General features: G+C 35.4%; 3 protein-coding genes across 3 annotated transcripts; all 3 read left to right on the forward strand.

The window, feature by feature from the left end:
- Nucleotides 1–107: 107 nt before the first annotated feature.
- LOC106398069 (glutathione S-transferase T3-like) lies at nucleotides 108–842 on the forward strand. The gene has a single exon (XM_013838668.2). It carries the CDS (start codon nucleotides 108–110, stop codon nucleotides 840–842), a length of 735 nt encoding a protein of 244 aa, XP_013694122.2.
- An 806-nt stretch (nucleotides 843–1,648) lies between these two features.
- Nucleotides 1,649–2,929, forward strand: LOC106398070 (putative nuclease HARBI1). The gene has a single exon (XM_013838669.2). The coding sequence runs from the start codon at nucleotides 1,649–1,651 to the stop codon at nucleotides 2,927–2,929; it is 1,281 nt and encodes a 426-aa protein (XP_013694123.2).
- Nucleotides 2,930–8,340: 5,411 nt separating this feature from the next.
- LOC106397909 (serine carboxypeptidase-like 33) lies at nucleotides 8,341–18,207 on the forward strand. The gene is made up of 9 exons (XM_013838543.3): nucleotides 8,341–9,495; nucleotides 9,574–9,681; nucleotides 9,818–9,913; nucleotides 10,064–10,156; nucleotides 10,354–10,442; nucleotides 10,813–11,231; nucleotides 11,354–11,449; nucleotides 17,677–17,782; nucleotides 17,937–18,207. Exons 1-9 carry the CDS (start codon nucleotides 9,228–9,230, stop codon nucleotides 18,084–18,086), a joined length of 1,425 nt encoding a protein of 474 aa, XP_013693997.1. The 5' UTR covers nucleotides 8,341–9,227; the 3' UTR covers nucleotides 18,087–18,207.
- The last annotated feature ends 1,793 nt before the right edge of the window (nucleotides 18,208–20,000 follow it).

Below are 20,000 nucleotides of genomic sequence, written 5' to 3' on the forward strand. Positions count from 1 at the left end.
ACGCAAACCAAAACATTAGTTTAAAAACATAGTCAATCCTTCTACCCTTAACTCAAACCAACTTCTGAAAACACATACCAACTTTAAAACACACCAATCGAAACACAATGGATCCGTTTTCCCTTACTTCTCCCGGCCCTGTGAACATAGAAGTAGGGTCTTCTGATGTTCCTAAACCGGTGGAAAGGAGAAAGTGGACAACACAAGAAGACTTAGTCCTCATAAGTGCTTGGTTAAACACCAGCAAAGATCCCATAGTTAGTAACCAGCAGAAGTTAGGGTCGTTTTGGAAAAGAATTGAGGATTATTTCAATTCCAGCCCTCAGCTCACAGGCTTTGCTTCTAGAGAGTGGAGTCAGTGTAAGCAGAGGTGGGGAAGGCTCAATGACCAAGTGTCTAAGTTTGTGGGAAGCTATCAGGCCGCTTTGAAGGAGCAAGCTAGTGGCCAAAATGAGAACGATGTCATGAAGTCTGCCCATGACATCTTCTTCAACGACTACCACGGCAAGTTCACACTTGAACATGCGTGGAGGGAGCTGCGGTTCGATCAAAAATGGAGGTCTATCTCTTTACCAAGAGATGGTGCAAAGGAGAAAAGGAAGGAAGCTGCAGAGACGGTACCTGACTCGGAAGAGGTAAGGCCACCTGGTGTTAAGGCTTCCAAAGCAGCCAAACGCAAGAAGAATGGGAATGAAGCTGCATATGATCGACTACAGAGCATTCTAGACTTGAAACAAAACATATCCAAACAGAAACTACTAGATCGTCTCCTGTCAAAAAAAGAAACTCTCACTGAAAGTGAGGTGTCTCTGAAGGACAAACTCGTAGCTGAGATGCTTTGATCTGGTCAGTGATTAGTTGCGTAGTTGTTTAGGTAGTTATGATGTTCTGTTGATTGTTTAGGTTGTGCAGGTCACGGGTTGATTATTTGCTTACTTGGTTATTTGCTTACTTGATTATTTGCTAGCTTGATTATTCGCTAACTTGATTATTTGCTTACTTGGTTACTAACTATTTGTCTTGCTTCTTCTTTTGTTTTTTGTTGTGCAGGTCACGGGTTGAACATCTACTGGCGTGTTTGGTTCCTTCTGCAGGTCACGGGTTGTACTAGCTAGTGGTGTAGTTGTGGTTGTAGTAGGTGTGTTTGTGTCACGGGTGATGATGATCTCAGAGTTTTCTACAGGCTAGTCACGGGTTGTAGTAGGTAGAGCTGTAGTTGATGAATTATGTTTGTGTCACGGGTGTGAAAGTGTAGTATTTTGTTGGTTTCTACACTTCACGTGTGTTGTAAAACAATGACTATATAATCTGTCTCATTTATGCATTGCTCTCTCAAATATTGTTCACCTCTTTTTCTCTTAAACTTGTACTTCTTCATCGCTTCTCTCTAAAACAATAAGAACACAACTATCATCCTCTATCTTCTTTAAATCATATAGCACAAAACACTCAAGCCCACGCCACAAAACACTCAAAACACACTTAGCCAAATATTCTTCTTCTATCTCCAATTTTTTTTTAAAAACCATTAATCATATTTTCTTCTTCGATATCCATTTTTTTTAAACACACTTAGCCAAATATTCCTATTCTATCTCCACCTTTTTTTTTAACCTTTAATCATATTTTTACTAAATTAAAACAAAAAATGTCATCCTCATCGTCAGATGGCGTAGATGAAGCTGTTGAAGAATGGTTCGACGAAGAATTTGATAATCTCGTCGACTCCCTAGTTAATGATCAAGCAAAAAAACCAAAGAGACGGGCTTACTACGAAAGACATCGGGAAGAAGGACACAATCAACTATGGAATGACTATTTCAGGGAACATGCTACATACCCACCGGAAATGTTTAGAAGACGTTTTCGAATGCACAAGCCATTGTTCCTTCGCATTGTGGATGCTTTAAGAAATGAAGTTCCATACTTTCACCAAAGAAGAAATGCTCACGGAAGATACGGCCTATCTACACTGCAAAAGTGTACAGCAGCTATACGTATGCTGGCATATGGTCAATCAGGAGATACATATGACGAATATCTCCGACTAGGTGAAAGTACTGCACTTTTATGTTTGGACAATTTCACTAATGCGATAATACAATTGTTTGGCCATGAGTATCTAAGAAGACCTACAGCTGATGATCTTCAACGACTACTGGATATTGGAGAGTTACGCGGGTTCCCAGGAATGGTAGGCAGCATCGACTGTATGCATTGGGAGTGGAAAAATTGTCCAACAGCTTGGAGAGGACAGTACACACGTGGTTCAGGAAAGCCGACAATTATCTTAGAGGCGGTGGCATCACAAGATCTATGGATATGGCACGCATTTTTCGGACTTCCAGGTACCCTCAACGATATTAATGTTCTTGATCGGTCACCAGTTTTTGATGACATTATACAAGGTCGGGCTCCTAAAGTAAATTTCAAGGTCAACAACCACAATTATCGTATGGCGTACTATCTTAGCGACAGAATTTATCCGAAATGGTCAACATTTATCCAATCAATCTCACTTCCTCAAACTCCAAAAGCACAGCTATTTGCTCAACATCAAGAAGCCGTAAGAAAAGATGTCGAACGTGCTTTCGGAGTATTGCAAGCGAGGTTTGCAATAGTTAAAAACCCAGCACTACTATGGGACAAGGAAAAGATAGGAAGGATTATGAGATGTTGTGTCATACTGCACAACATGATAGTAGAGGACGAACGCGACAGATTCACTCAGTATGATACAAATGAATTCGAATCAGGAGAGTCAAGCAGAAGTTCCCAGGTTGATGTCGTCTCCTCTACGGAAAGCCTTTCTAATGTCGATGAAATGCGTGGGATTCGCAATCAAATTCGGGATCAACAGATACATCATCGCTTGAAAGCTGATTTAGTTGAAAATATATGGCAAAAATTTGGTAATCTTGATGAATAATCTTTGTATGTTTAAGATTTCTCTATGTATTAAATAATTTTTAACAAAAAAAAAATTAAAAAAATAATTTAAATTTCTAAGAACCTCATATTCGGGTTCACCAATGGAAAAACACAATCAATACAGATTCATCACTATTTCTGACCCCACCACAAATATAATAAAAAAATCCAATAAACCCCAAAAGGGGTTCATTGATGTGGTTGCTCTCAGAGTAAGGAATCAAAAGTCTGAGATTTGTGGGGAATAGAAACTTTGTGGGCGTGCGGGAGAATCACAGTCTTCTAAGACATAAAATGGTCAACGGACTTTAAAATAGCCGAATGGGGCCGGTTTCATATTACAATGGACTTTGGGTTCGGTTTCGGATCCTTTAAAATATATACTGTATGAACTTTCGGTTAGGTTCGGGTAAATTCACAAACAGAACAAGGATCCGAACTTAACCGAAGACATATGTATCATATATAGAGTATGTCATATGATATATATTAGTACACATAACGATTTATTCAACTTTCCTAAATTCCCCTATATATTAATTGAGGAACATTTGAAAAGATGTAATCTCAATTTTGTATTAATTAAAATAGGCCCCAATGCATAGGTGGCACTCAATTAGGTAGTCAATTACATTCAATTGAAAAATAAGTAGGTCCACATTCGATTTTTATATGTTGTTAGATACATAAGTTGGTCAAACTATATGATATAATGATATGATATGTTATTTTCTTTCCTTAAATCAAACCTACGGAATTACCATAAATGACTAATATATATATGACAATTAATGATTTTAATAATAAAGATTTGATAACAATTTATATCTCCTCCATCATTTTTTGTTTAATTTTATATTATTAAAATAAATTAAACAATCAAATTAGCTATAAAAGTAAAATTTAGATTTTTTTCGTATATGTTATATTTTGAATTTTTAAAAACGACAATAAATGACTAAAAATATTAAAATTATTATGTTAAAAATTAATGATCAATGGTTTAACATTTTTATTATAAGAAGATACGCATGATTTTAAAACCATATGAGTAAAAATATCATTTAATAATAAAATAAATATATATATATATAGATTAAACACTATATACCATAGGATTACATAAATATTTTAATATTAAAAGTTTCAATGAATTTTCAAGAACATTTATAAATTATAAACTTATTAAAGATTTCAGATTGAAAATTTTGTTATCGATGATTTAAATATTTTGTTATAAAATGATATGAATGATCATAGAACCGTATGATTATAAATTCTTATTTAATAAATAACTATATAAAATATACTATTCTTAGAAAAATAGGTTGGTCCATCTTAACTTATATTACACTTTTTATTAAACTAACTATCGAATTGATAAATAACGTACCAAAAAATGTTTTGCACTTTCCTTAAATAAAAGCTACGAAATTACCTAATATGATTAACATATATGTGAAAATTAATTATTATGAATAATAAATATTTGATAACAATTTTTGTATCTTAGTTCTTTTTAAAAATTTTATATTATTAAAAGATATTAAAAGTCACATTAAATATATAATAAAAAACATTTATATTTTTTTATATGTTATATTTTGAATTTTTCAAAACGTCTATAAATTATTAGAAATTTGAAGATCACCACTCTTAAAATTTTGTGATCAATAGATTTTTTTTTTGTCATAATAAGTTACAAATGATCATAAAATTGTATTAATATGAACTTTTATTTAATATTATAAGAAGATACACATGATTTTAAAACCATATGAGTAAAAAATATCATTTAATAATAAAACATATATATATATATATATATATATATAGATTAAACTATATACCATAAGATTACATAAATATTTTAATATTAAAATTTTCAATAAATTTTCAAAAACATTTATAAATTATAAACTTATTAAAGATTTCACATTGAAAATTTTGTTATCGATGATTTAAATATTCAGTTATAAAACGATATGAATGATCATAGAAGTGTATGATTATAAATTCTCATTTAATAAATGGCTATATAAAATATACTATTCTTAAAAAAATAGGTTGGTCCATCTTAACTTACATTATATTTTTTATTAAACTAACTATCGAATATTCGAATTGATAAATAATCTACCAAATATTGTTTTTGCACTTTCCTTAATTAGAAGCTACGAAATTACCTAATATGATTAACGTATATATGAAAATTAATTATTATGAATAATAAATATTAGATAACAATTTTTGTATCTTAGTTCTTTTTTTAATTTTATATTATTAAAAGATATTAAAAAATCACATTAAATATATAATAAAAACATTTATATTTTTTCTTATATGTTATATTTTGAATTTTTCAAAACGTCTATATATTATTAGAAATTTGAAGATTCTCACTCTGAAAATTTTGTGATCAATAGATTATTTTTTTTTTATAATAAGTTACAAATGATCATAAAATATAACGCATATGAATTTTTATTTAATAAATATTCAAACTAAATAATATATATATATATATATATATACTAATGATTTAAAGCAACAAGATTGGCTGATCAATTTAGTTGTCGAGTTGAAATCTTTCAAAAGTATGTGAAAGACTAAAGTCAAAGTAAATATGGATTTAGAATAGTAGTTATATTTTACTAACCAAAATACCGAAAAAAACCGAACCGAATCGAAACCAACTCGATATCTGGATTGAACACCCCTAATCCAAATGAAGCCAAACTATTGTTTCATTCTCCAAAATATAATAAAAATAATAACTTAATTCCGCGTAAGGCGCGGGTCTTATCCTAGTTTTATGATATTACCTTTGGTACTTAACCATCACTTTTTATTATTCTTTTCGTAGTAGATTTTGGGAGTCCAAATCAAATGATAAAATAGATTAAGTTTTTTGCTTATCTCAGCCACAAGTTGTTTTTAATTTCATATTCTAGATGTTCTACGTTGTTTTTCTTTATTAGTTCTGAAACTCCTTTTAAATTCCACATTGTCGGTTTGTCACATTAAAACCACGTTTAATTGTTATGCTTTAAGATTTGATAGGCAATTCTGTTTCATTATTTGGTATTAGATTGTTTCGGTTACTTCGGAACTTAAGAAGTGTTATGAACCGAACCAACCTAAAATTCTATAAAACGGAGTGGGACCTATAAAGGTAAACCCAAAAATTGGAAAATCCAAAAAATCTGAATCGAACCCAAACACCCACCCCTGATAAGAACTATAGTTTGCCTATATCAATCAGTCCGTCCCTTCTCTTTGTACTATGTTTCAGAGATCATTCGTTTTGTGACCAACATTTTTTGTTAATTCTAGTGTTGTCCTCATAAAATAACAATACTTATGGATTTGATATCTTTCGGTTTTGTTATGAAACCACATAAACAATAGTGCTAAACTTAGTTTTTAAAATACGCATAGGCTTTTGAATAGTAAAAATAACAGCCATTTAGAAGATCTACGGAATAAGACATACATTATCAGTTCATTTTAAAGTAAACGTGTTAGTATATTAAACATTATGTTTATGTTAGCAAATCCGGCCCTTTTTTGGCCCGTTCAATAACACCAGCACTCAGGATTAAAGGTGTCCACTTCAAGTTGTATTTTTTTTTTTGTCATCTGTAAATTATATTAAACACAAAAACATCATTTCTTACAAACCAGAGCCGGCAAGGAATACATTCCTTCCAGAGCCATAAGTCGGCGAGGTAACATGTACCACCCGGAGCCAAAAGATGGATACAACACAAACCCATAAAAAACTAACAAAGACACGAAGAAAAAAGATATCGAGAGGCAGTAGAGTAAAACAGAACTTCAGTAGAGGAGAGCTCCACCTTGCGCTCAAAAACGAGCTTACCGAAATAGAACTCATCAACAATTAACACAAAATTAGCGGAGCAGCGAGATAGACTAGACGCACACGAACATCACCAAACATATAAACTGAATCGAGAGAGGTTAGAATCCTTAACCGTCGCTGTAAACATCCTTCAATCCCAACTAAGTCTCTCCATTGGACCTTGAGTGTGCTCTCCCCGCGCCTCATACGCACCATCACCCCACGGCAAAGCCTATAAAGGTTTCCCGGAAACGTCTTATTCACACAGCCGGTAACTGGATAATAACCACTCCAAATCCATGACAATCACGATCAAGACGGCGACAATCGACCCACGATGAAGCAATCGCTCTGATATACATCTATCTCCTTCCAAGCCAAACACGCACTTCCTCTGAGAACCAGAAGATGTTTCTACCTCCACCGAAGACTAGAGCCACCACTGGTCAAGCCACATCCCAAACCCCATAAGAACTAACAAAGAAAAACCCTAACCGAAGAACCGCAAACAAGAGATTCTTCAAGCAATCAGAAATTGTATCTCTTCACCAGTGTCGGACCCACACCACCATCCTAAAACCACTACAAAGACCACTACAAAGCCCAGGCCTTATGAATCTCCAACCCGAATCAAGCAAAAAGGATCTGAACCACGAACCAGCAGAGACCTCCGCTCTCACCAACCACACGGGCTGCAACCACCTACCACCGTAAGGATCCGCATAAGACCCCGACAAAGCAAGAGGTGTCCGAGTCGTTCCCTTCTACTTTACCCCGAGCCGCAGTTAAGACGGATTAAACACCAGATCTACAAAATACTAAACAAACGAAACTTACCGGACCGATGGTGGCGCTAACAAAGCCACCACGCGCCGGCCGGCGGAGACCACCTGTCGTCTTCTTCAATCAGCAGCGTCCACTTCAAGTTGTATATAAATAGGTATTTTTAGTTGTATATAAATAGTTCACTAAAGCTTTAGTGAATAACACCATGTTCGTTTACGTGTCGCGCGACCTGCGACTAAGATTACGTTTGTTTACGTGTCGCGCGACCAGCGACTTGCGACATGCGACTAAACTTGTGACCTGCGACTAAAACTATGTTCGTTTACGTGTCGCGCGACATGCGATCTGCGACCTGCGACCAGTCGCGCGATCAAAATTCTTTTAATTTTCTAGTCACTGTTTTTTCCGGCGACTTGAATGGAAACCCGCGACTGGTCGTGCGATCAGTCACACGACATTAAAACGAACAACAACCTGCGACTTGCGACATGCGACCAATCGCAGGTCGCATGTTACGCGATAGCAAAACGAACAACAACCTGCGATTTGCGATCAGTCGCAGGTCGCAAATCGCGCGATAGGTAAAGGAACATGGCCTAAGTAGTTCACTAAAGCACGTGTCTTAGCCTCGTTGGAAGTCTAAAATGTGGGATCTCATTATTGACTTTGGTTCTTAATTAGTGAGCTAATGATAATCACATGATACTTAGTGGAGTTAAACACTTAGCACATAACAACCATCTCAAACCTTCCGGAGAACCGATCTTTTTTTTGGTAAAAAAAGTATTTTCACCTATTTTCCGCCGGAAATCCAAACATTGTAAATAGTCATTCCCAGCGCGAATCAAACCCCGGTGACGGAAGTTACAGCCGCAACTCTTTTACCACTAGATAACCGATTTGAAAATAAAGATTAAACATTAATATTACACTAGAGATTTACGCGCACGATGCATAGTATTTTTCAATTAGTTCAATTATTTAAAATTTGGATAAAATTATAAATTAGTTATTTTGTGAAATAATTTGTTAGAAGTGGATTTGATACTAATAGCTTTTTTGATGAAATGTTTAATTTCTTTATCATCATTAGAAGAATATATGTACAGATTTAAGGAAACTAACAACTAATCTGAAACAACCAAAATTAAAGCATATGAGCCTCAAACCAACGACAAAAAATTTAAAGATTTCTAATAGCATAAATCATAAATCACACATGGATAAAATTTATTTCATATTATGACTCTAAATTAATAGCTTTATTGCTATAATGTTTAAAATATGGATGAACTTGGAAATTGTTAGTTTAGTATAATTCAAACAAAGCAGAAAGAATCTCCCAAGATTTTGATGACATTTCCATTATCTCTACTTTTTTTTGTCAAACTTCTATTATCTCTACTTGTGATACCATAATAATAAGTTATCAAATGGATTGTTCACAACTCAGAAGTGCACATTCAGCTTCCAGCCATTACAATCATGACAGAAATTAAAATAAGAATTGTGAAAACTTATCCTTAACATTTGTGGCCACATACTCTACTTTCCACACTCAACCAACATTCCCAATAAATCACCATTCACCACTTATAGACACACCAGACAAAGGGAAAAACAAGCTAGACAACAAAAATCTGTGATGGATTTGACTCATCCGAGGAGAAAACTAAACTTTCTGCTGATCATCTCATTATTATTACTATCATTACGTCATCAAGATTATAACGTTGAAGCACAAAATTCAGACAAAGTAGTGAATCTTCCCGAACAACCATCCAATCCAAAGATCTCTCACTTCTCAGGTTATGTCAACGTGAATCAAGAAAATACACGAGCACTCTTCTTCTGGTTCTTCGAAGCCTTGTCTGAAGCCCCAACAAGACCTCTAGTTCTCTGGCTCAATGGAGGTATAATTACGTCACTTATACAATATTCTCATTTTTCGTTTTTCTATGTGTTTTATGGATTATGAGTATGTCCCGCAGGTCCTGGATGTTCATCCATTGGATATGGAGCAGCATCTGAATTAGGACCTTTTCGTGTGGTTGAAAATGGGACAAGCCTTAGATTCAATCAATACTCTTGGGTCCAAGGTTTTTCTTTTTGTTCCTTTCTTTTCTTTTTTAACTATGAAATATTACACCATAAAATAAAAGTCGTGACCGGTTTTAAATAATTCAATATGGAAAATTTTAATAGAAATTCACGAAAAAAATCAATGAATTGCAGAAGCGAATATGTTGTTCTTAGAATCACCGGTTGGAGTAGGGTTTTCGTACACCAACACATCTTCCGATTTGGACAACCTCAACGACAGTTTCGTTGGTAAGTACTCCATAACTAGAAGACCATGCAAAAGAACCATCTGAATAAGGTGGTCAGATTTTCAGAAACTGTTTCTTAACTACTGGAAAGCATACTCTAAACTAAATGAAAGTATCTTATAAAAATAAATGTGAAAATGTTTTACAACAGCGGAAGATGCATACAACTTCATGGTTGCTTGGTTTGCAAGGTATCCCCGATATAAGTCTCGTGATTTCTTCATCGCTGGTGAAAGCTATGCCGGTGAGCTTAATTATTTACCCTCATGTTTCTTCTCGAGTTTTTGGATTAGTAACTCGATATAGAATACCAACTAATTAAAAGGCGAAAAGATATAGGACTGAACAAGTACATATAAAACTGAAGCATGAAAAGTGGATTTTATCTAATTATTTAGGAAATAATAAAATATGATGTCGTATGGGTTATACTCTTTACAGGTCACTACGCACCTCAGCTAGCCGAGCAAATATACGATCGAAACAAAGTTAAATCAAAAGAGTCCTTCATTAACCTCAAAGGCTTCATTGTACGTATATTTCTGTATTTGCTAGTGCAACTATTAACTACTTGCACGAGGAAAGCGTAACGTTGATCCAATCTGACCGGTGTTTCTTGTTAAAAAGAAACTTTTAATCAACAAAATTTAATGCTAGACCCGACCGCCCATCCGTATAGTATAATAGAAAAAGAATTTACAATATATAATAACACAGACTTATTTGCTGGATATTTTTTTTCAAAGTTAATTATGATATATTTTCGTTCTAATTACGTAATTAACTTTAAAATCAAGTTCAGTCCGCAAGTTTTTGTATTTGCTAACATAATCGCATTTCGATTATTTTAAACAATGCTGCTACAGAATTAATTTGACCACTTTATTTCGTTACACGTAGGTAGGCAATCCATTGACGGACGACGAGTACGATAACAAGGGGATTCTAGAATACGCATGGAGCCATGCAGTAATCTCCGACAATCTCTACGACACCGCAAAACGTAATTGCGACTTCAAGTCATCGAATTGGTCGGAACCATGCAACGTTGCCATGAATACAATGTTCCAAAAATACAAAGAGATTGATATTTATAATATATATGCTCCCAAGTGCACCACCAGTAACTCATCAGCAGCTTCCTTCTTAGGAGTTTTCAATAAGTCTCCGGCAATGAAAGACTGGTTCAAGCGAGTGAGATGGTTTGAAGGTTACGATCCTTGTTACTCTGATTATGCTGAAAAATATTTCAACAGAGTTGATGTTCGAACGTCTCTTCATGCCAGTACACGAGATGTATCAAGGTGGAAGGTTTGCAAGTAAGTTTTATGCATGATAGTTCTGAATTTCCTAATTATTATGTTCTTACAACTCCTAATTATTATTAAAACAAGGTTGATATATTAAATTTGAAAATAGTGTTTTTTTACTTATGGTACAGTGATTCGATATTGCAAACGTACCAATTCACTGTCTCCTCAATGTTGCCGACCTATAGTAAGCTCATCAAAGCTGGTCTCAAGATATGGGTTTATAGGTACGATCTACATCTATCTTCTTCTGCTATATGTCAAAGAGAGAATACAATCTCGTGCCGTTTCATTAATCTCACAAAAAGTTTATATACATAAGAGGGTAAGCCTTCGTATCCTCTCCATATAAGGAATATTCACATATTGAGAGATATGATTAATATATTATACGATATTTATACATGAGTCCTCAATACTCCCCCTCAAGTTGGAGTATGAAGATTACGAATGCCCAACTTGTGACGCAAGTATGCGAATTGTTGTGAACCCAATGCCTTGGTCAAGATGTCAGCAGGCTGCTCCGTCGTGCTGATATAGGCTGTAGCTAGTTTACCCTCTTGAATAACATCTCGAACAAAATGACAATCCACCTCCATATGCTTAGTTCGTTCATGGAAAACTGGATTCGATGCTATGTGTAGTGCTGCCTTATTATCACAATGTAGACGCATCGGACCCTTATGCTCGTCATCGAAAGCTGATAGTAGTTGCCTATCCCATAGTAATTCACGTGTAGTCAAACCCATCGTTCGATACTCTGCCTCAGCAGATGAGCACGATACTGTTGGCTGCTTCTTTGTCTTCCACGCAATAGGCGAGTCTCCTAACAGAACAACATAGCCTGTGAGCGACCTGCGAGTTATAGGACATGCCGCCCAGTCCGAATCACAGAATGCTTTAAGAGATAAGTCAGAGTCCGAGCTCAATAATATACCCTGGCCTGGACATCCTTTAAGATAGCGTACAACCCGAATCGCAGCCTCCCAATGCTTAGTACGTGGGTGTTGCATAAACTGAGTTAAGATATGCACCGCATAAGACAGCTCTGGTCGAGTATAAGTCAGATAAACCAAGCGACCCACTAATCTTCTATATTCCTCTGGATCACGAAAGAAAGCTCCTTCACTTGTAGCTAACTTTTGATTTTGTTCCATTGGTGTCGCAGCCGGCTTACTCGAGATCACTCTCTGAAACAATGTCGAGAGCATATTTGCGGTGAGATAAGTAGATTCATGCATCAGATCGAGCAACTTCGATTCCAAGAAAGTATTTCAGTGGCCCCAAGTCTTTCATGTGAAAGCACTGACTCAAGTATCCTTTGAACTTCTTAATCTCGCCTGAATCATTCCCACCAATCAACAAATCATCCACATAGATAAGAACATACAGTCGCATAGTTCCACGCGTTAACACAAACATTGAGTAATCAGACTTCTTCTGAACGAAGCCATACCCTTTTAAAGCTGCAGTAAGCTTAGAAAACCAGCAACGAGGAGATTGACGCAGTCCATATATTGACTTCTTCAGTTTACAGACCTTGTTCTTATCTTTTGAAGCAAACCCCGGAGGTAACTTCATATATACGTCTTCCTCAATATCTTCATGGAGGAATGCATTGTGAACATCCATTTGATAGACCTCCCATTTCTTGACAGCCGCTATTTTCAAAAACGTCCTCACCGTAGTCATCTTGATAACTGGTGCAAATGTCTCATCATAATCAACTCCCTCTTCTTGTCTATTTCCATACGCGACCAACCTTGCTTTATATCTTTCAATCTCACCATTTGCCTTGTATTTGATGGTAAAAACCCAGCGACATCCAATCGCCTTCTTTCCCGGTGGAAGGTCTGTAACAAACCATGTGTCCTTTGTCTCAAGAGCATCAACCTCACCTGAGATTGCATTGCGCCATCTTTTATCTTTCACTGCCTCAGCATACGATTTAGGTATATATCCTTCTGTAACAGCTGCAAGGAATGCACTATGCGCACCAGAGAATTTGTCACACGATACATAGTTAGAGATAGGATATAGTACCGTACCTTGGCTCGAAGATGCTGTATTAGGCGGAGCAGGGGAGAGTGGAGAAGGGTCTATGGAGCATCGAGCATTATAAACCATGTAATCATTAAGGCGAGTCGGTTTGGTTTTCATACGCTGACCTCTTCCCAGATTTTTATCTTCCACAGTAACTGGTGTAGTTTCAACAACCTCTTCTTCTACATTAACACAGGTTTCGACGATATGATCACTCCCCCTGTCCTCAACAGTAGGTGAAGATAAAACTCTCTGAATCTCCAAAAAAATCTTCATCGTACACAACTGCTTGTGGAGATGAGTGTGTTGTCAATGGAGTTGACTCATCTGAAGCTAGTGTAGCAAAAGGGAACTCAGATTCATTGAACACCACATCTCGAGAAACAAAGAATTCTTTCTTTTGGATAACATACACACGCCATCCCTTCTGTCCAAATGGATACCCAACGAACACACACCGACGACTCCTCTCTCCAAATTTATCTTTATGGCGAGACTGTTTATGGGCAAAGCACAAGCTTCCAAATACCCGTAACCAACTAAAATCCGGTGTCTTCCCATACAACATCTCGTACGGCGTCTTACCTTGAAGTAAGGTTGATGGAGTCCTATTAATAACATGACAAGCTGCCAAAACACACTCTCCCCAAAATCTTATCAGTATACTTGCCTGGAACATCAATGATCTTGCAACATTTAGAATATGTCGATGTTTTCTTTCGACACGTCCATTTTGTTGAGGCGTGTATACACAAGATGTCTGGTGTAGTATTCCTTCCTTACCGAAGTATGATTTTAAGCACATAAATTCTCCACCGTTCTCGCTGCGAAGCACTCTAACCTTCTTCTCAAATTGGCGCTCTACCATAGAAAAACATTTATGAGTGTTCCAGCAACTTCACTCTTCTCCTTAAGTAAATAAATCCATACAGCCCGAGAATAGTCATCAACTATTGTGAGGAAATAAGCTGATCCATTTGAGGACAATGTCCGATAAGAACCCCATATATCACAATGAATTAAGTCAAAAACACCATCAGCTTTATTAGAACTTTCATGAAAAGAATCTCTCGTTTGTTTGGCCCTCAAACAAATATCACAACTCAAATCCGACTCAACTAGTTTTCCAACTTCAACAGTACTCGATAAATAAGATAAAACACGACTAGAAGGATGCCCGAGGCGACGATGCCAAAGATTATGAGATCTCAAACTCACTGCCTTGTGTATCCTTGTGCCGATGACTCCTCTAAAGACATAGACCCCTCCGCACTCTTCACCCGCTCCAATCAGCGTCTTCGTAGTACGGTCCTGCAATATACACAACTCATCAGTGAATGTAATTGATCCCTTAACAACTTTAAGCAACTTTGCTACTGAGATCAAAGAACAAGTCAAGTCTTTAGAATATAAGACTCCTTTTAACCATAAATCTCCTCCTAGACACAAATCTCCATGTTTTATGGCTAAGGCACTCTTGCCATCCGGTAAACCAATATCACAAGGAGCAATATCAGTAACATTAGACAAATAACGCAGATTCCACGTCATATGGTTCGACGCACTAATAAACTCTGCATATTTTTTTTTTACCATTCAGCTTTTCACTACTCTCTGCATTTTCTGATTTTTGAGATGACAGAAAACTGAGAAGAGCAGTCCATTGATCATCGTTAAGTTGCGGAAGAGAATGACGATCGTATGAACTTTCCTTCTTTGCTGAATTTGCTAAGACGTGAGGCATTTGTGCCATGTGGGCACGTCCATAGGTTCCGCGACCTCCACTGCGGCCTGCTGCACCACCTCCACGTCCAAACCTTCCACGACCTCTGCCTCCTCTTCCTCTTTCACTGAAGTCTCTGCCTCTCTCACCCCAATACTCAGGATAGCCTATCAACTGATAACAATCTAACTTTGTGTGTCCAGTCTTTCCACAATGCCCACACACCGTCTCTTTTGAGGCAAAGCGGTTCCCTGCATTTGCTGAAAATCCAACAACTTCAGTTGGAGTCTCCCTGTTCCGTGCTATGGTTTGCTGTCGCTCTTCGCGAACAATCCGCTGATACACTTGTGTGAGCTTGGGAAGTGGCTCAATGCTTGTTATGGTAGAGCGCACTGTCCCAAATCTCGTTGTATCCAAGCCATTCAAGAATGTATTTGTCTTCTCTTCATTCCTATCTTCCTCCAGTTGCTGTGCAAGTTCTCCACAGCTACACGTCCTGATCGGTTAATACACCGCTAGTTCATCCCACATCTTCTTCAGCTTTCCATAATACACCAAAACAGAGTCTCCATCCTGCCTACAGTTCGCTATCTCACCTCGCAGCTCACTGATACGAGGTCCGTTTCCAACAGAGAACTGTAGTTTAATATCCTCCCACAGAGAATATGCTTCATCCACCATTGAGATCGAACTTTTGAGTGTTGGTTCGACTGTATTCATGATCCATGCCACCAACATCGAGTTCACTACATCCCACTGCTCTATCTCATCCTCCTTTTCTGGTTTTGTTAGTGTTCCGTCAATGAAACCCAACTTTCTCTTGGTGCGCAAGGCGTTCCGCACATGCTTTGCCCAATCCTCGTAGTTTTCTCCCTTTAGTTGAACCGTTGTGATCACGTTTCCTGGTCCATCTGATGGATGAAGGTAAAACGGTGACAGAGTTTTCTTCTCCATCCCTGTTAACATACCAGCGCCGCCTTCCGCAAGCCCTCCGTCATCTTTCTTTGTCCTCATCGTTTCTTTCTGCAAAATTTTCTTCTCTTTTTTTTCTGGTTAATTCTCTATGAACACTTGTGGTTCTGATACCATGTCAAAGAGAGAATACAATCTCGTGCCGTCTTATTAATCTCACAAAAGGTTTATATACATAAGAGGGTAAGCCCTCGTATCCTTTCCATATAAAGAATATTCACATATTGAGAGATATGATTAATATATTATACGATATTTATACATGAGTCCTCGGTACTATATAACAGGTGTTATTTTTTCATTCAACATTGGTTTAAAATTTATACGTCAAATAGTGGTGGCCATACTACGCCCACTCAAATTCAACAGATTAAATATCGTAAAATTAGTCGTTAATTCAATGTTTTTTATTCCCTCAGCTGTTTTTTTATAATAAAACGGACCAATTTCAATTACGTTGCGAGGCTATAATATTAGAGGAACCCAAGAAAGTATTGCTTAAACATAATAATAGACACGAGATTCTTGAAGGAACACAAAGGATTTAAATAAAACCTAAGTGTTTGATTTTCTTTATCTTTACCACTTTTCGCTTTTTTCTTCTTCTTATAAATCATGAATTTTGGGGACAATTTCAATTTATAACACAAAATAGTTTAAGAGTAGCCTCTTATTAGACATTCAAAATGAGTCCTAATTCATTTCCAGGAAAGTATTCTTTTTTACAACCCCTCTGAACAGGGGCGGACTCACGCCTATAGGAGGTGTGGCACGTGCCACAGCCTAATTTATAAAAATTCTTGTAGAAAAGTGGACACAGATGAAAATTAACAGCTCTTTGCTTAAATGATTGAACAGTGCCCCATATAACTCTAGACAAGCCGTAGGCTTGTTTTTAATTTCCAGATTTTCTTAACTCATTTATTATATCGTATTTACCCTTTCATAAAGATTTGTTATTTCACCTTTGTTTCTTTTTTTTTGTTCTCGTTTGTTTCTTTGTTACTAGTAGAAAATAAAATCTTTTATTCTTTTTCTTTAAGATTAGATTTTTACCTTTTCTAAAATAAAAGTCACTTTATTTAAGTTTTACATTAACAATTTTTTTTATCAAACTTAAATTAAAGTAAATATTTTTTTCAAAACTTAAATTATAATTTTGTAATATTACTTAAAGGTATTCAATATTATACAAATGTTTATCATTTTTATTTAATTAATTTTAAAATAAATACAAAAATTTAAAGATTAATGTAATTAAAAATACATTATAGTATTTATAATTGATATTTATTTATATATATATATAGTGCTCCATGTTAAATTATTTTCTGGGTCCGCCCCTGCCTCTGAAGAAAGTGGTGATATTTTAGTTTAAAATTGATATGTTAGAAAAAAAAATTATGGTAGTTTTTGAAAATATAAAGAAAATTTCCAATATAAAATTTTTCTGAATAAAATATTGATGATTCATAGGAGGATACCCGAGATTCATGAAGTAATCTCACCGAAGATTCTATGATAGCTATAATTTATCCACCAAACTATTGTACGTACGTATGCTATGATAGCTATATTCTATGATAGCTATACTTACGTCCCTTTTTTTTTTTGGATTAACATCTTTATTGAAATAATATTTTTACCCTTATCTTTTTTTAATTAAAGCATGAGAATGTATGCATAGACTGTTAAACATTTGCTAGTGCCTGACAGTGGAGACGCCGACGGGAGGGTGCCGGTGATTGGAAGTCGGTATTGTGTTGAAGCGTTAGGTCTTCCCGTCAAATCTGAATGGCGCTCTTGGTTCCACAATCATCAGGTTAATGTAAATTTATTGTTTACGGTGGTTATATACATATTGAATGTATCATCTTATTTTTAGTTAGCCTATATCATTGTAGATTCTACATTTGCTTTTAGGTATTTATGTATTCAAGTCTTTTTTCGTTATGTGATTGTTGTGATTTGTGAAGGTTGGAGGGAGGATAACGGAGTACGAGGGAGGGTTAACGTTTGTAACAGTGAGAGGAGCTGGACACTTGGTACCTCTCAATAAACCTGAAGAAGCTCTCGCACTTTTCAGTTCCTTTCTTAATGGTCAAGCACTTCCGTCACTCCCCTAGATATTATCACAATATCATATATATATACTGTCTTTTCTTGTTTGTTTGTTACTGGTTCTAAAATAAAACATGGATAAATCATAAATAATAAATCCAATCACATGTACATATTACTGTTCTATTTCTACTATCCAACCATCTAATGGTAATAATAATGAGTTTGGACAACAAGTATCACATGAATTTGTACGAAAGGTGTGAAAACGTAAATACACATATCTAAATTCATCTGAGTTTAAGATTTTTGTTTTCCTTCATCTGAGTGGTGAGTACATGATTTGCCGTGTCAGTCACATTAGATATTACCCATCTCAACCACGTCTTGTTACGCCTTCTCTTAGTTGTGTTATGACAGGCCCGGGGAGAACAGCAAGGACACGATATCGTGTTTCCTCTTCTTTTTTGCCATTCCAATATCATTTACACAATTAATTTCATATAAACTAGTATTTTAAGACGATTTGTCTTCCATTTTACTCCTATTTGTAAGAGAGATCGACTCTAGCCTTCAAAATTCCTTTTCACTAGATGTACTCTTGATTTGAAATCCAAGAGCATTGTTGTATTCCATACCATTTGCTACTTTGTGTGATGGTCCGTTTGGATTGGAAAGTACAACAAAACTCATACTTATGAAATTCGAATTGTTTTAGAGCGCTTAACATCACAAATTAAGGTGACTATTCTGAAGTTTAAATTTTTTGAAGGATAATCTACCTTTTTTTATGACTTTACTCGTGTTGTACTTTCAAAAAAAAAAATTTCACATGTTGTTTAAGTTTTCATCTCTATCTTTTATTGCTGTGTTGTATAAAATTTTCTGTTTGTCCCACATCATTTATTAGTTTGCATCTCTATCATATATGAATAAAATATGTCGTGCTTAAGAAAAAAATACCAATACTATAAAAGAAATTGCATAAAATCTTTCAACTGAATTTTGATAATGTTTTGATTTTCCAATTGTCCCCAAAAACATTCCAGTTATATAGTTTGTCTATTATAGTTACTAGGTAATACTCGCGCTACCCCGCGGAAGTTTTTTATATAAAAGTTTTATAAGTATTATATTTTATAGATTTATTTTTCAACTTTTAATATTAAATAAAATTTGATTAAAATGAGATATCAATAGACTATCAGTGCTAAATTTCAAGTGTGAGGGAATTTCAACTTTTTTTTTATTTTCTGAGATATTTTATATCTATTTTTAATTTAATGATATTTCTGAATAATTGAGAAATTTTGTTTGTAATGTATAGGTTGTGTTTTTTGGTCTAGTGTGAAGTTTGGTCTCATTTATTCTTATTTAAAACTTAATTGTTGATTTGTAAAAATACATTGTAAATATATGTTACTTGAAAATGTAGTGAAGTTATAACCATATCTCGTACTGGTTAGGAATGTACACTTCAAAAAGAAGATGATTCACATAATAATATTGAACAAAGTCAATGCTTCATTCACTTAACAGATGGATTGCTCCCTCTATGATTGATACAGATTGTTAGATTCCTGCAACTTTTATGAACTTCCTCTTGTATTCTATAAAATACTGAACTTGGTGATACAACGGAATTGCGGTGATGTTTCGAACAAGATGCTTGATTATCACTGAGTTTCTCTAGGTCTGGTGATTCTGTTGTTGTTCTTGTTGATGATCACTAGATTATAAACTTTGTCTCATCTCCAGTGCTTTTAACCTGGCTATTTGAAGCTTGTACAAGATCTTAACAAAAAGAAATTCCAATAAAATGATCATGGTTTGCTTCGTTTCTGTTAGCTTTTAATAAATAAAACAGGAACTCGAGGTTTTTAACGGCAGCTTATGCTTTCACCTTCTGCATATTTTCTCAAGCTGCTGTCTTCGGTTCCTATCTTTGCAATCTGTAAGCAATCATACAAAGAAAAAAT

The sequence above is a fragment of the Brassica napus genome, chromosome C1 (genome assembly GCF_020379485.1).
Source record: "Brassica napus cultivar Da-Ae chromosome C1, Da-Ae, whole genome shotgun sequence".
NCBI classification, from domain to species: domain Eukaryota; kingdom Viridiplantae; phylum Streptophyta; class Magnoliopsida; order Brassicales; family Brassicaceae; genus Brassica; species Brassica napus.

Excerpts from the sequence above, each read along its gene's own strand:
- LOC106397909 (XM_013838543.3), top strand. The coding sequence starts at position 9,228 with ATGGATTTGACTCATCCGAGGAGAAAACTAAACTTTCTGCTGATCATC. Across the intron at positions 9,496-9,573 it reads AGTTCTCTGGCTCAATGGAG|GTCCTGGATGTTCATCCATT; the intron begins GTATAATTACGT and ends TATGTCCCGCAG. Across the intron at positions 11,232-11,353 it reads TCAAGGTGGAAGGTTTGCAA|TGATTCGATATTGCAAACGT; the intron begins GTAAGTTTTATG and ends CTTATGGTACAG.
- LOC106398070 (XM_013838669.2), top strand. The coding sequence starts at position 1,649 with ATGTCATCCTCATCGTCAGATGGCGTAGATGAAGCTGTTGAAGAATGG.
- LOC106398069 (XM_013838668.2), top strand. The coding sequence starts at position 108 with ATGGATCCGTTTTCCCTTACTTCTCCCGGCCCTGTGAACATAGAAGTA.